Source organism: Vitis vinifera, chromosome 4 (assembly GCF_030704535.1).
Source record: "Vitis vinifera cultivar Pinot Noir 40024 chromosome 4, ASM3070453v1".
In the NCBI taxonomy this organism is placed as follows: Eukaryota; Viridiplantae; Streptophyta; class Magnoliopsida; order Vitales; family Vitaceae; genus Vitis; species Vitis vinifera.
In genome coordinates this window covers 2083667-2100976 of record NC_081808.1, presented here as the reverse complement: position 1 = coordinate 2100976, position 17310 = coordinate 2083667, and the positions used below count along the sequence as shown (strand labels likewise).

Below are 17310 nucleotides of genomic sequence, written 5' to 3'. Positions count from 1 at the left end.
GTGATCTTCACTTCTAACATAGGGAAGAAAGAAAAATAAGATAAGCCTTCAAAAAGGGAAAAGTCTCGAGAGGATCCCAAATAATATGAAAATGATATTTTTCACTTCACCATTCGAGGGAGGGAAAGACAACCAAACTTCGATCCACTTTGGGTGAAGGAGAAGGGTTGAATAAATCTTATAGGTGTATAGTTTCCAAACTTGACTTTTGGTGAGGGTTGAATATTTCAAGCCCACTTTGAAGAGTACAAGCATCAAAAAGCCATATCCACACACACACATACACCATATCCATATCTCCCCACAACACATACTGTATACCCCAAACACGCATATATATATATATATATATATATATATATATATATATATATATATATATATATATATATGTATGTATGTATGTATGTATGTACGTACTAATATTTAAATAGAAAGGGTTTCATTGAGGTTGCCCTAGTCTAATGACAAAGTGCTTTAGCCAACCTTACCAAACCAACCAATTAAAAGGAAAAGAAAGAATATATTAAAATTTTATCAAACCATTAAGATTTAGCATTATCAAGTACTTCGGGGAAAATCCATAAACAAATGATAGCAGTGCTTTAAAATCATTCTGAGAAGCAATAATTTTAACTCGAGGAGAAAATAAATAGCTCTTCATGTTCTTCAGGAAGGTCAGTATAAAACTAATATGGGACATTATTGGGGAGGTTTCGGATGACATTACTCTTCATACCAATCTTAGAGCGCATGGCTTCTACCCCGGATTTATTCATCTGCTTCATCACCTTCATCCTCACTATCTGCTCTCTTGACTGCACTGTTGCCAGCCCCATGCTTCTATACCTGAAAATTATAAGCAAGGGTTTAGGTTTGTGAGTCCTCATAACCAACCAACCATAGACAAACAGCTGAAACAGGGGAAATGAAAACAAACCTAGAGGCCAATGCAGCAGTAATGGCAGCACCATTCATAGGCGAGGGGCGAGGCTTCTGGCGATAATAGCGCAGAAATTCACGGGATCCAAGTGATTTGGTTGATATTCCACCATCAGTTCTTCTAGTTATGATGAGTTCTGATCCACCACATCCAAGTTCAACAGTGTTGTTCATGTCACCAGATGCAACGAGCTGTTTCTCATCGACATCCACATAACTATACCAAGAGAGGGATAGTGAATATAAAATCTATCAACATATTGACAGAAGAATATAATTGTATTTTTTGGCAGTTTGAATAATGAAATAAGCAAGTCAAGGTCATTGAGCAGGATCAGACCTGCTACTATAATCATAGAACTCTTCCAGTTCTGCTTCCTCATCATCACCACCATCACCATAATGCACTTTGCAGTGACTTTTTGCCACCATGTGCTTCCTAACCGCTTCCAAGCTGTTGAAAGGATGGCATCCGTCATTGCAATACAGACACATAAAATCCCTTGTCACCTGAAAAATTATAGAGAAGACAGAAAGTTTAAATAACATTTGTATGGAAGTTTTAAAGGGGTAACTGGCCCAAAACTGAGAAATTGAAAAAACAAATGAAGGAAAAAAATGGAGCACAAGCTTATAACTCGTTACCTTAAGGCCAAGATAAGTAAGAAGTCCTTTTGGATCCTTCAGATACTCAACATCAGGAATGAAGAACCCATGCTGCTTGTGCATGTGAACGATACAACGTTCTATAGTGTTCTGCTCTTGGTCACACATGAAGCAACAGGTTGGATCCAATTTTATCTCAAAATCATCGTCATCATCACTTTCATCCATGTCATCATTTGATGCATGCTCATTCACATTCATTTGAGTAATGGATTCAGTGGCCTCACCAACCAAATCTTCATCTGGGTTGACTTCCTCCCACTCATCTTCACTTTCTTCATTGACTGGCTCTCTTTGTGGGGGAGGCTTATTTGCAGTGCGGTGAGTTAGTGGCTTGATTATTGTAGTTTCTTCATCTTGATGACTTGCTCTTTGGGAAGCCCGCAAGATGTGACTTCGTGATTTAAGATGCTGACCAAGAGCCTTGGAACTTCTGTATCCCTTGCCGCAAAGGCTGCAACTATATAGCATGGGGGTCTCATTTAACCGATTTTTCTCTTCAGCAAGGGAAGACTGTCTAGCTAGATATAACGCTTCAGTCACCCCTGGAACCCCAGCAATCTGATGAAAAAGGTACAGAATAAATAAATAAAAACTCTCAGTATTGGATATTTTATTAAAAAAAAATTTCCCAATTTTTGGGCAGTGCTAATTTCAGCTTCTAGTTGGGGAGGGAAGCTGGATACACAAGAACATTAGGCACCCAAAACAACTTCTGTTTTCAATCTATTCTGGTCAAGTTTCTTGTTTTGAGCAATGACAATGGAAATATTGAGACATGCCAGAATGATGGTTTTAACTAACAAAAGATATCTGCACACATCAGAATTATTGACAAGAGAAGCAAAAGTATGCATCATCCTTCCAATTTTCACTTTTTTCATATGTTGTCAAAACCAAATTGAATACAGCTTATCGATTGTTAAGGCTGATGCTTAATACCACAACACAATCATCTAAAACTAAAGGTGCAAGTCTAATGAGTTTTTTAAAAATAAGAAACAAAAAATTCAACTCAATCCGTCAATCACATGCAAAATGAACAAAATGCAAAATCCTATATTTGTTCAACAAGATCATTAATAAGTCTTATTGTTATATAGTCATCAGATCTCCTTTTTAATGGTCACTAGCATGAGGATGGAGTCTGTTCATACTTAATTCTCAGTACTTCCTTTCCCTCAATGGTCACTAGCATGAGGATGGAATCTGTTCATACTTAATTCTCAGTAATTCCTTTCCCTCATTCTCAGAGGGATTCAGAGAAAGCCACAAGGATCTCTTTGTGGGAAGATTAGCCGCTATTTCTTCAATTTGCTTTAAGAAAAATTTATCTCATTGTCTACAATAGTTTGTTCCCCCAAGAAAAACAAGGAACCTTATACTTCACTTGGTTGTTTAGGAAACAACAGGAGTAAATAACAAAGAATGGAAACCTCCCCTAAGGGCCTCATTCGAGCTCAATCCAACTATTTTCTATAATTCATGTGCATTTTCTTCCTTCATCTTCCTCCTTTTGCTGGGTTGGGGTGGGGGTAGTTGGTAACCCGGACTATATACAACCTTAAAATTTCCTAGTTTTATCAGAAAGCAAACAGTATAAACAAAAGAAGTATACTTGACAATTTATAGACATGCCTGCAGGCTGTAGTAATTCTTCCTTTAGAAAGAACAAATAAGAAATATCATGCAGACCAATAAACAAAGAAGCAAAATAAATGAAAAAGACAAAAGGTAAACAATAATATTCCAGAACAACAGAAGTTTAAACAACTACTAAAAATTCCCCCATCCATCATATGAAATCTTAAATCTTGATTCTTGGATTTCTTGATTACCAGGAGCTGATAAACCTTAATAGTAGGAGCCAAAAAAAATAAAATAATATAAAATGAAAAATAAAAATTTTTGTACAGAATTCTCCATCAAACCAAGATTTTCAATAAGTAAAGCTAGCACGTTCAAACCCCAAAACTAATCATCCAAAAATTTCAAAAAAATATCGAAAACTAAATCTGCTCCTCCAATTTCCTGATCTACGCAGGTTACCAATCGAACTACATAAAAACAGAACAAAATTTCAAATATGTCCTTGAACAAGTCCAGGTCTATGTTCTCTCGGGTTCAGAATACCCAAAAAATCAATATCCATAATCTAAAATTTCTAATCTTTCCCGAGCTTTTCCCAGCCGCCGAACCGAAACCCTAAACACCTAAACACCCAGTATCCATGCAATCCCAAAACATATTCCTCGCTTTCAACAGCAATTCGATGCTCGAGTACTCAAAAATAAAAAAATTTAGTTTCCACCTAAGGCTACAGAATGAGCCCCAAAATTCAAATTATATCGAAAGAAAAAGAAAAAAAACCCTAGAAAGCAGAGAATAGAAGAGAGACACCTTGCGTTTGAGATTGTAGCGGTGCCAATCGGATTTGTAATGGAGCTTCTGGTCTGATTCGCCGATGAACTCCTTATTGCATGCGTTGCAAGTTAGGGTTGCCATCCTTCACTTTCTCCGTATCGAGTTTTCGAAGGTATAGACAACGGCGCCTATAGAAAAAGCAAATTCGGAGACAGCGATGACGGCGGCTTAAGTCGGTGATCTCAGACGATGTTTTAATTCTGATTTTTCCAACCTCTGTAAATACGAGATTACGAAAAAAGAAACTTAAAAATATTGATATTTTAATTTTGTACAACCCGATACCATACACAAAATTTCTTATAGGAAGGATTTAAGAAAAATTTCTATTAATACTTACTTCATAATATAACCTAGAGAATAGATCATTGCTTAATGGCATGCAAAAATTTTATTTTATTATAATAAAATTATTCGTGGGCGGAAGTGACGAACAAATTTATTCTTTCATTTTTATTATTTAGTAGATGTTGTTTATTTATTATATTAGTTTCTTGAGTTTATAATAATTGTTTTACTTTATGATATTATAAAAATATTGTTTATCACGATGAACCGAGCCTAGAGAAAATATATATATATATATATATATTTCTATATATTTTTATAATTAGAAGTTATAGAATAATTATTTTGGTGGTTTGAAGTTGTATGAAAAATAATTTGTATATTATTATAACTTAAAATTATGTAAAATAATTAATTTACATATTTTTATAGTTCAAAGCTATGTAAAATAAAAAAAATTCTTACATACTCTTGTAATTTGAAAAAAAAAAAAACATGTAAAATACTTTCATAACCTGAAACCTTTTGACAACAAATATATCTTATCATATCTTTATTATAAACAAAAATGTGATAAAAGAGGAAGAATGTGAAAAAAAAATATAAAACATACGAGGACATGTACAAAGAATGTGAGAAAATATATGATATGGTACAACAAATCTACGAGCTCATATATATATATATATATATATATATATATATATATATATATATCTTATTTTGTATCCTAATCTAAAAAGAATTAATGGGTTAAAAATAATGAAATAATCTTTATATTTGTGAATTTAACCCTTATGTTTTTATTTGAAGAATAACCCATTTTTGACATAAATGCTCTTGATAATTTCAAACATTTACATGCATGTTTTAAAAGAACGAGTTATTTTCATTAAAAAAAAAAATTGAGGGTATTTTTGATAAAATTAGGCCAAAAAGTGATGAGGGGTTAGATTTTCAAAATTGGGTTTTCAATAATTCTTTTAATCAAATAACCCATTTAAAAAAGCTTTTAAAGAGATTAGATGTGAAATTCAAAAGCTCACTTGTCATATGCTAAACAATTTTGCCTATATTTTTAATTTCTTTCCTATGATTTTCATATGTTAAAAATAAATAATTTGAATAATATTTTATAATCCCATGTACAAAAATATGATAAAATGATATAAAAATATCAAATTCTTTTAAAGACATATTGATAGCAAATATCACTAAGTAATGTAATATTTTGATTGCTCTTTTATTAATATTTCAATTGCATCATAATAAGAGGGATGAAAGGAAAGAAAAAGAATTCATAAGGAGAAATGAAATATTTTATTATCAATATGATCACAATCTAAAAATTGAGTCTTACGAATAGTCCATGCAAGGTCAAAGTTTGGTCAACTCAAGTTTAACTTGACTAATACAAATTTCGAAAAAAAAAAAAGAGATTTAGTTAGATTAGACTTGAGTTAGCTATGGATCCAACCAACTCACCCAACTAGAAGTTCCACATAAAGTTACTAAATACACTTAACAATAAAGACTTGATTAACTACTTATAATAAAATATGATCAATGAATTACAAATTTCTATAATTTTTTTTATTCAATTTAAAACTTTTTTATTTTTATTTTATAAAACACTATTTATATTATTGAACGAGTCTTATAATAAATACAAATTTAAAAAAAATTAAAACACTTATTTTAAATTAAATTCTTTTATTATTAAATCCTTTTGTTATTAAATCCTTAATACAATAAAATCAAAATTATAAAATATTTGATTTATAAATTTCACATTTAATAAATTTATTTTAAAATTTTCATAACTTTTTTTCCCATATTTATCCATTTTATAAAATAGAGAGTCTTGTTATTAAATAATTTTATTGTAAAATTTATCTTTTTTAAATTAAATTTTTGTATTCTTAGTAGTGTCATGTAAAAAAATAAATATTTAAATGAAAATTCTATTTTAATTTATTTATGAGAATTACATTAAATTAAAATCCATTTTTAATTGATTTATATTGAAATTGATTTTTTTTAGTTATCTAATATTGTAAAATTAAAATTCAAAATAAACTCAACTTACTTAGTTCATGATAATTCATTTTTTATTAAATGATTGATTAAAAAAATAAAATTATTATTATATATATATATTTTTAAATTAAAAAAAAAAAAGATAATGTTGTAAAACAAGGAAAAATACAATGCAAATCAAAGTAGTAGAGATGAAATATATCTTACTTTGATATATAATAGGAAAGAAGAAATCAGATAAGAAAGTTGAGAAAATTGAGAGAATGAAAAACAGAGAAAATGAGAGAAAGTAAAAAATTTCTTTCTTACTTAAGGATACATATTACAGGGGATGGGAAACCCTTTTATAGGTTTTCCAAATGACTTCCATTAATATTCCCATTAATGAATATTAATGGAACTCATAAATAACACTTAATTAACATTTATTATAATTAATGTGGTGACATTCATTACTTCAGTTATAACACTCCTCATTGGATGTCCACCACATTGAAGAATATGCCTCATTAAAACCTTGCTAGTAAAAAACCCTATGGGAAAAACCTAGCGAAGGAAAAAGAATGCAACATTCTTATAATTCTTTAAGTTGCTCTTGGTATGTTAGGACTGCTTCATTAAAAACCTTGCCAGTAAAACCCAGTAGGATAAAACCTGGACGAAGGAAAAAAGAGTACAGTACACTAACACCCTTTTACAAGCTTACTCCCCCTCATGTCGATATCCTTGAGTTGACGCATTCCAATCCTGTGTATTAACTTCTTGAATGTTGAGGTTGACAATGATTTTGTGAATAAATTTGCTAGATTATCACTTGAGCGTATTTGTTGCACATCAATTTCACCACTCTTTCAGAGTTCATGAGTATAAAAGAATTTTGGTAAAATGTGTTTAGTTCTATCTCCTTTAATATAACCCCCTGTTATTTGTGCAATGCATGCAACATTATCTTCAAATAATATTGTCGGGTCACCTTTGATAGAGGAGAGTCCACATGATTCTTGAATATGTTGGATCATAGATCTTAGCCATATACATTCATGACTTGCTTCATGAAGCCAATATTTATGAATGATTTGATGATGTGACCACCATTGTTTGTTTGACAGATCTCCATGAAATAGCAGTACCATTGCAATTAAACACATACCCTGTTTGTGACCTACCTTTATGTGGATATGAAATATATCTTGCATCTGCATATTCAAGCAATTGTTGCTTTGATTCCCTTGAGTAAAATAAACTCATATCAGTAGTTCCGCGAAGATAACGCAATATATGTTTAATACCATTCCAATGTCTTCAAGTTGGAGCGGAACTGTATCTTGCTAATAAATTGACAGAAAAAGTAATGTCTGGACGTGTACAATTGGCAAGATACATAAGTGCACCAATAGCACTAAGATATGGTACTTCAGGACCAAATAACTCTTCATATTTTTCACAAGGACGAAATGGGTATTTTTTCACATCAAGTGATAGGACAACCATTGGAGAACTTAAATGATGCGCTTTATCCATATAAAAACGCTTCAAAACTTTCTTAATGTATGTTGATTGATGTACTAAAACTCCATTTGGAAAATACTCGATTTGCAGGTCGAGACAAAATTTTGTTTTTCCAAGATATTTCATCTCAAATTCATTTTTCAAGTAATTTGTTGTTCTTGTGAGCCCTTCAGGAGTTCCAACAAGATTTAAGTCATCAGCATGCACTGCAATAATTGCAAATCTGATTTCTGATTTCTTAATGAAGATGCATGGGCATATAGGGTTATTCACATACCCTTCTTTTAGTAAGTATTCACTAAGGCAATTGTACCACATGCGTCCAGATTGCTTTAATCCATACAAGGATTGCTGTAACTTGATTGAGTACATGCTACGAGGCTTTATACTATTTGCTCTAGGCAATTTAAATTCTTCAGAGATTTTCATGTATATATCATTATCCATGGATCCGTATAAATATGTTGTAATAACATCCATGAGACGCATATCCAGTCCTTTTAAGACTGCCAAACTAATTAAGAAACGAAATGTGATTACGTCCATGACGGGAGAATATGTTTTCTCGTAGTCAATACCAGGTCTCTGCGAGAAACCTTGTGCTACTAATCGCGCTTTATATCTTATGATATCATTTTTCTCATTGCGCTTTCGTACAAATGCCCATTTGTACCCAACAGGCTTTACATCTTCAGGTGTTTGGACTACAGGTCCAAAAATTTGTCGTTTTTTTAATGAATTTAACTCTGCCTATATACCTTCTTTCCATTTTGGCCAATCATTTCTACATCGACATTCTTCCATATTTTGTGGTTCGAGATCTTCGTCATTTCTTATGACTTTAGAGGCCACTTGGAAAGCAAAAATATTGTTAATAACAATATTATTTCGATCCTATTTTTCTCCCGTGTGTACATAACTTACCGAGATCTCACAATTTTCAGGTACCTGTGCCTCTTCAGGGGCTTCTCGTTCAATATGTGGCTCAACATGGGCTTCTTGTTCAATATGTGCCTTTTCGAGGGCTTTCTGCATTATTTGCGCATCTTCTAGGGCTATAGATTTATCAATTTTAAACTGATCAGTCATTTTGATGGTCTCTTTTAGAGTGCCAAGTTTTTCTTGGGTTCTTCTCTTCAGAGGAGTTACATCATTTGAGCCGACAGGTCTACCACGCTTCAAGCGTATCTTAGAATCATTTGTTAACTGTCCTACAGGGACATCAATCCGTGCTGGAGTATTTGCAGCCGGGATATGTGACTTTGTCACTTTCTTTGTATCAATGAATGCATCTGGTAATTTATTTGCAAGATTTTGAAAATGAATGATCCTTTGAACTTCTAGTTCACATTGATTTGTATGAGGATCAAGATGGGTCATAGTAGATGATTCTAACTAATTTCTCGTTGTTCTTCAAGAATCGACTTTTCTCCCCCTAATGATGGGAAAATACTCTCATTAAAATGACAATCCGCAAAGCGGGACTGTAAAAACATCGTCTGTCAAAGGTTCAAGATATCTTATGATAGATGGAAAATCAAAACCTACATAATCCCAAGTCTTCGTTGAGGACCCATTTTAGTGCGTTGTGTAGGTGCAATTGGTACATATACTGCACAACCAAAGATTCATAAGTGAGAGATATTTGGTTGTTTTCCAAGCACAAGTTGTGAAGGGGAGTATTCATGGTAAGTTCTAGGTCGAATACGGGCTAAAGCTGCAGCATGCATAATAGCATGTCCCCAAGTGGAAGTAGGCAATTTGGTTTTCATTAGTAATGGCCGAGCTATTAATTGGAGACGTTTGATAAAGGATTCTGCTAAATCATTTTGGGTATGAGTATGAGCAATAGGATGCTCAAAATTTATCCATACTGACATGCAATAGTCAATGAATGTTTGAGAAGTAAATTCGCCAGCATTATCAAGACGTATTGTCTTAATTGGATAATCTGGAAATTGTGCTTGTAATCTGATTATTTGTGCAAGGAGTCTAGCAAAGGCAACGTTATGTGTAGAAAGGAGACAAACATGTGACCACCTAGTAGAAGCATCTATTAAGATCATAAAATAATGGAATGGTCCACATGGTGGATGGATAGACCCACATATGTCCCCATGTATTCTTTCTAGAAAGACTGGTGACTCAGATATGACTTTAGTAAAAGATGGTCTGATTATCAATTTACCTTGTGAGCAGGCATCACATGAGTATTCATTGGGCGAAAGAATCTTCAGGTTCTTTAGGGGGTGCCCATGTGAGTGTTCGATTATTCGACGCATCATTGAAGACTCTGGGTGACCTAGCCTGTCATGCCAAAGGATAAAAACTTTTAGGTCGTTGAACTTTTGGTTCACGACAACATATGATTCAATAGGCTTTATAGTTGTATGATACAACCTAGAAAAGAAAGCCGTGATTTTTTCCATTATAAGCTTCTGGCCAGATATAATGGAAGTAATGTAAAGATATTCTACATTATCTTCATTCATAGTTTCAATATGATATCCATTTTTGCGAATATCTTTAAAACTGAGCAAATTTCTTCTAGATTTTCTAAAATATAAAGCGTCATTTATATGGAATCTAGTTCCATTTGACAACGTTATGTTTGCTCTTCCAGAGCCTTCAACTAAGTTTGTAGTACCAGATATGGTACTTACATTAGCTTTTATTAATGTCAATTTGAGGAAATATATTTTATCTCGAAGAATTGTGTGCGTGGTCACACAGTCTACGAGACATACATCATCCTCATTCATCTTGAGACCAAATAACACATGGATTTCAGATATAACAAAAAAAACAAGGCATAATGTAAATAACAAAGAAAATTAGATGTAAATATAAGACAAAATAATATATTATTTCATATATAAAGTAACATCAATCAATGTTAATTTTCTCATCATTTATCAAATGATCTGTTTTTTCATTGGGACCTCCAAAGAAATCAATATCATAGTAGGTTAGGTTAAATCCATCACCATTGGTAAAGTTCATCTCTATCTCTTTTCCTTTTGTTTTTATTGATGCTTGGTAAAGGTCGACCAAATGTTTGGGTGTACGGTAGGTACGCAACCAATGCCCCTTCATACCACATCTATAACAGTTATTCTCATGGTTCTTAGGAGGTTTATCTTGTAAATGCTTCCCATTTTCTTGTTTTGTCTCAGTATTGTTCCATTTCTGGTGGTCCAATGGGGCTTTCATTTTCTGAGAATTATTACTATAAGAACCATGGTATCGGGGATTTCTTCCACGACCATGACCACGTCCTCGTTCTTGTCCACATCCACGAGTTTGGGACGATATTGCATTCACTTTAGGGAATGGTTTAGATCCAATTAGACGAGACTGGTGATTTCTCATCAAAAGCTCATTATTTTGTTCAACAACAAGAAGACATGATATTAATTTAGAATATTTTGTAAATCTACGTTCTCGATATTGCTACTGTAGGAGCACATTCAAGGCATGAAACGTAGTAAAAGTTTTCTCTAACATGTCTTCTTCTGTGATTTTTTCTCCACACAGTTTTAATTGAGAGCTGATTTTGAAAAGTACGGAGTTGTATTCACTAACAGTTTTAAAATCTTGCAACCTTAGGTGCATCCAATCATATCGAGCTTTTGGGAGAATCACAGTTTTATGGTGGTCATATCTTTCCTTCAAATTACTCCATGGAGTAAAAGGGTCCTTTACCGTAAGATACTCATTTTTTAAACCTTCATTGAGGTGATGGCGAAGGAAAATCAATGCTTTTGTGCGATCCTGTAGGGATGTTTGATTTCCTTGTTTGATCGTAGCTCTAAGGTTCATTGCATCAAGATGTAATTCAGCATCAAGGATCCAAGATAGATAGTTATTTTCCGAAATGTCAAGTGCCACAAATTCGAGTTTTGTGATATTCGACATTGTCAAATAACTTCATATATATGACAAAACAATATTATTAGAATCAATTATAATAACTTGATAACATTAGTATAACTTTGATTATAAACAAAATCAAATAATTTGTTTATAACTTTTAACAATATGTAACAAAACAAATTAACAATAATATAAATATGTAAAATTTTATTCTATAAAAATAACTTCAAGTTTAAGATACAAGAATTACCTTCAGAGCAATTCGTGCTGATAACGTGTTATAAAATAAGGACAAATACAATGCAAATCAAAGCAGTAGAGATGAAATATATCTTACTTTGATATATAATAAGGAAGAAGAAATCAGATAAGAAAGTTGAAAGAATGAAAAACAGAGAGAATGAGAGAAAGTAAGAAATTTCTTTCTTCCTTAAGGATACATATTACAAGGGATGGGAAGCCCTTTTATAGGCTTTCCAAATGGCTTCCATTAATATTCCTATTAATGAATATTAATGGAACTTATAAATAACATTAATGGTTTCCATTAATGAGTATTAATGGAAATCATAAATAACACTTAATTAACATTTATTATAATTAATGTGGTGACATTCATTACTTAAATAACAGATAATATATTATATTTATTTATTATAAATTATATATTTAATAATATAAAATATCATTACTTAATTATCATTAGATCATCATTTTAAATAATACACTTACCAACCTTGAGAATTCACTTAACAAGAAACTAATTACACGCAAGTTTTTCCCTTTTCATATGTACAATCTAGATCAACGGTCAAAAATCTAACTTTGGTCATGGGTACCATAGAATTTTGATCAAGTTAGTCGGCAAAGATGTGACATAAATTTCCCAAAAACTTCTTCCCTTCACACCCATTGCAGAATTATGATTCAAGAGTGAAGAAACTTTGGTGAATTTTCAGGTCAAGGCAGTGGGGGGAAGCAAAGAGCGAAGAGAAGTTGTGGTGCATTGGTGGTGAAAAGCAAGGAGTGATCTTCCAAAGAGGGTGAGTTCAATAACCTGATTGTTCTTAGTATGTTGAAGGTTCATGTATGATATAACAAGCCTGCAATGCACAAAACCTTGAACCAATGAAGAAAATTTCTGTTAATTAACACGCTCACTAAGGCAAGTTGCCCAGGGGATTTGTAAGCAAAATCCATATAAACACTTACTGAATAGCGAATTCTAGTCTTATCTGACCTAGTCCAGTTTGCTGTCTTTGTAGATGTCTTCCAATAACAACTCTCCTTCAACAGGCAACCACTCTAGGCTTTCAGCAGGAGGAGGTAAGTTCTTTATGTGAGAAACGTATGAAGGAATTATATATTGACAGACAACATATTGAAGTTGGGATCTTACTGGTTCAAACGCCCATGACCTGCAGCCTTTGTGTTGAGCTTGGCGATCGTTGGAATAATCGTTGTTATCTCTATCGTATGTGCAAGGAAAGCAAAGAATGCGATTGTGCAAGAATTGCAAGTGGTAGTGGCTCCCCCACCTGCTAATATGATACAGGTTTGGGAGGTTGATGCACCAACAATGGAGAAGTTCTTCCAAGAATTAGCGAGGGAGAAGCCGGTCAGGTTCACTGCTCTGTAGCTATGCAGCTTCACTGCTAACTACACCACGACACTGGGTTCTGGAGGGTTTGGAATGGTTTACAAGGGGCAGTTCCCCAATGGGGTCAAGATTGCAGTGAAGGTCCTGAATAGGAATTCGGACAGACAAACTGAAGAACAGTTCATGGCAGAGGTGGGAACCATAGGCAGAACTTACCATATCAATCTAGTCAGGCTCTATGGTTTCTGCTATGATCAGTTCATGAGCGCACTTGTCTACAAATACCTGGAAAACGAATCCCTAGACAAGTACTTATTCAGCGAGGCAAGAGAAATCGAGTGGGAGAAGCTGCATCATATAACAGTTAGGACAACAAAGGGCATAGCTTACTTATATGAAGAATGTGTACAAAGAATCACTCACTATGACATAAAACCCGGTAACGTTCTCCTTGATGCTAACTTCTTTCCTAAGGTTGCAGACTTTGGGCTTGCTAAGCTTTGTAACAGGGACAACACTCACCTGACAGTCTCGGGATATAGAGGGACTCCAGGCTACTCAGCACCAGAATTTTTACTGAAAAACCTTCCCATAACCAATAAATGTGATGTTTTTAGCTTTGGGATGTTGTTGTTTGAGATAGTTGGGAGAAGAAGGAATGCCAAAGTCGGTTCTAATGATAGCATGGATTGGTTCTTCAAACATGTTTGGGAAGAGTATGAGAAAGGGAATTTAGCAGCAATGACTGTGGCCTGTGGAATTGAAGAGAAGAACAGGGAGAAAACAGAGAGAATGTCTATGGTGGCTCTATAGTGTGTCCAGGACTCACCCGACTCGAGGCCTCCGATGAGTACTATGGTAAAGATGTTGGAGGAAGGAGTAGAAGTCATGCCCCCGCCAAAACCATTTCATTATCTGTACTCAATAGGGATGAACATGTTCTAGCAGGCAAATGAAACCGGTACAAGTTCAAGCTATGCAACAAGTGAAGAACCCAATTCAATTTGGTACAAGGAAACCACACCAATCATGGCCAAGTATGAGATACAAGTAGCTAGTTCTTAACCATGGAAACACTCAAGGGAGAGAGGTTCAAATTGAAGTAGATTTTGTTAAAAATTTGTTGTATAATATTATTGTAGTTGCCTTTGTGTGTTTATGTCAGGCTTTGTGGAGCCTAGTTTTGTTTGATCCGGTTTGGCGACCCGACTCGAATAATATTACGTGGTTTTTTAATGGGAGATTTACTGAGTCTTAGTCCATGGAGCGAAGGCTTGGGCTTTTGGGCCCGCTTAGCCCATTGTGGAACCATCTTTTGTAATTAGGGTTTTTTAGTGTGGTGTAGTTGTTGTGTTATATATAGAGAGAAAATATTGTAGCCGCAATTGTTGTACTCTGGATTTTTCCCTGATAATAGTGATATCCCTGCAACTTCATGGACGTAGACTTTCTTGTGCGTTGATTGTTTTTCTTTGGCGTGTGTTTTCTCTATTTTTTTTTGTTTCTCACAGGTTGGGAATTCGGCTTAATTCCCTTCAACTGGTATCAGAGCCTAGGATTAGGTTTGAGTGGGAGCAATGGCAGAGGAAGCAGGAAAGACATCTAGAATAGAAAAGTTTGATGGCACAGACTTTGCGTATTAGAGGATGCAGATTGAAGATTATCTCTATGAGAAGAAATTGCATCTGCCTCTTTTGGGGACAAAACCTGAGAGTATGAAGGTTAAGGAATGGGTGCTTCTTGACATATAGGTTCTAGGAGTTATTAGGTTAACTTTGTCTAGGTCTGTTGCACACAATGTTGTAAAAGAGAAGACCACAACAGATCTGATGAAGGCTTTGTCCGGTATGTATGAAAAGCCGTCCGAAAACAATAAGGTGCATCTGATGAAGAAATTGTTCAATTTGAAGATGACAGAAAATGCATCAATAGCACAACATCTGAATGAATTTAATACAATTACAAATCAATTGTCGTATGTAGAAATTGATTTTGATGATGAGATTCGTGCTCTGATCGTCTTAGCTTCTTTGCCAAATAGTTGGGAGACAATGAGGATGACAGTAAGCAATTCTATGGGAAAGGAAAAGCTCAAGTACAATGATATACGAGATTTAATTCTGGCTGAGGAGATTCGCCGAAGAGATGCAGGCGAAACCTCAGGATTTGGTTCTGCCCTAAACCTTGAGACAAGAAGCAGAGGTAATGACAGAAATTCAAACTGGGGTAGATCAAAATCCAGAAATTCTAATCAGAACAGAAGCAAATCTAAATCAGGCCAACAAGTATAATGCTGGAACTGTGGGAAAACAGGTTGAGAATTCGACTTAATTCCCTTCAACTGGTATCAGAGCTTGGGTTGAGATTTCTGGAAGAGTAAAAGATCACAAAGCACACAAGATGAAAACAAAAGGAATTTTCACTGAAGGTGGAGTCGATTGCTCTTTCGTGGTGATACGATACAAAAAGATTTGTGTCATGGAGAGATTGGAGATTAACTTCATGGAATTTGGTCCAAGGTGGAGATTGTTAGGACGTGTCCCAAATTCCTAATTAGTATAGATTCTTTTTTTATAAAGAATATTATATAGAATACTTCTAGGTTGATATATTATTGTAATATAGACTTCCTTATAGAATAAGGAAGGTTGTTGGAAATATCTCTATAAATATTCTAGGTCATGAGGGGGAAAAGTTATGAGATGGAAATGGGCTTATAAAAACTATACGAGGTGGATAGAGATGTGAGGAAGAATGGGAGGTACTCTGTGGAGCGAGATGGCTCGTAGTAGGGTATAGATACAAAGAGTGGGGAAATATGTGATGTTTCGGGAACCCAATAGTTGTATTTGATTATGTCCTCTGTAATATTCTCTATTGTATAGTGGAATTATTCTCTCTTATCTGTGGACGTAGGCATAGTTGGCTGAACCACGTTAAAACCTCGTGTACCGTATGTGTGATTGTTTTATCTTTGTGTTCTTGAACTAACATTGTTGGCATCAAAGCTTTCATTGGCATAACAAACTATATATCCTATAAGTCGATCATGTTTTAGGGCAACATGCTTATATATCATCACTTCTTCTAATATTCAGTCAACATAGACCTATATAAGAGTCCCAGTCAACATTCAATAAGTTGGCTGGTTAGTAGCCGACCTATTAAATATCATTAGACCACTTTCTTTTGCTTGACCGAATATGCAGTGGCCATGCATGGTTCCATATAAGAGTCTCAATCAGCATTCAATGAGTTGGGTGGTTAGTAGCCGACCTATTAAATATCATTAGACCACGTACTTTTGCTTGTTCTGACATGCAGTGGCCATGGTTCCACTGGTGTCCAGATGCCCAATGGACATCTGGGCAAAATTCAATGTAATGGTTATATAACATAGCTTAAATAATTTCATATTCAGTGAAAATAATGAACATAATTTCATGCAGAAAGCAAATATTACTATTAACAAAAATAAGGTGATTAATAAAACTGGAAAATGATTCAAAAGAAGTTCTTTATGAGATGGGGAGGTCGATCACTCTTCTAACAGTTCCTAAACAAGAGGTTAGACAGACAAGCTAAAGAACATGGTGACACTTTTTAATCAAATCATGTACACATTAACAGAAAATAAATAAAAACATAAATTTTTTAATGTGGTTCGATGATCAATGTGATTCTTAAGTCCATAAAATATATTAACATTTAAGAATCCACTAATCAAAAGAAAAGAAAGATTATAATGGTAAAACTCTCAAAAAAATTTCTTAATTATGATCACGCTCTCTAAAAAATCCTAATTCATAAGAAGTTTAAATATATAATGAGGCTAAATTCGTCATTTATCACATAAAAAAATTCTTTAGAACGTTAACACTCCTTTAACCCTAAGAGTTGATTCGATAGCTTAACCCGTAACATCCTAAGTAAAGAATCACTACTACAAAAATAATTTATGGTGT

At 33.9% G+C, this 17310-nt stretch overlaps 1 protein-coding gene and 1 pseudogene across 1 annotated transcript; one reads left to right on the top strand and one right to left on the bottom strand.

Moving 5' to 3' along the window:
* Window positions 1-524: 524 nt before the first annotated feature.
* Window positions 525-4388, bottom strand: LOC100256015 (cytoplasmic 60S subunit biogenesis factor REI1 homolog 1). Its single transcript, XM_002282710.5, has 5 exons — window positions 4009-4388; window positions 1588-2169; window positions 1283-1452; window positions 941-1159; window positions 525-849 (listed from the first exon to the last, which is right to left on the bottom strand). Exons 1-5 carry the CDS (start codon window positions 4111-4113, stop codon window positions 690-692), a joined length of 1236 nt encoding a protein of 411 aa, XP_002282746.1. The 5' UTR covers window positions 4114-4388; the 3' UTR covers window positions 525-689.
* An 8753-nt stretch (window positions 4389-13141) lies between these two features.
* LOC100249207 (rust resistance kinase Lr10-like) lies at window positions 13142-14438 on the top strand (annotated as a pseudogene).
* Window positions 14439-17310: the final 2872 nt, after the last annotated feature.

Bases quoted from the DNA above. Each gene is read 5' to 3' on its own strand.
- LOC100256015 (XM_002282710.5), bottom strand. From the start codon at position 4,113: ATGGCAACCCTAACTTGCAACGCATGCAATAAGGAGTTCATCGGCGAA. The intron at 1,453-1,587 runs GTAACGAGTTAT...ATAATTTTTCAG, and splicing joins TTACTTATCTTGGCCTTAAG to GTGACAAGGGATTTTATGTG. The intron at 1,160-1,282 runs GTCTGATCCTGC...CTCTTGGTATAG, and splicing joins TTCTATGATTATAGTAGCAG to TTATGTGGATGTCGATGAGA.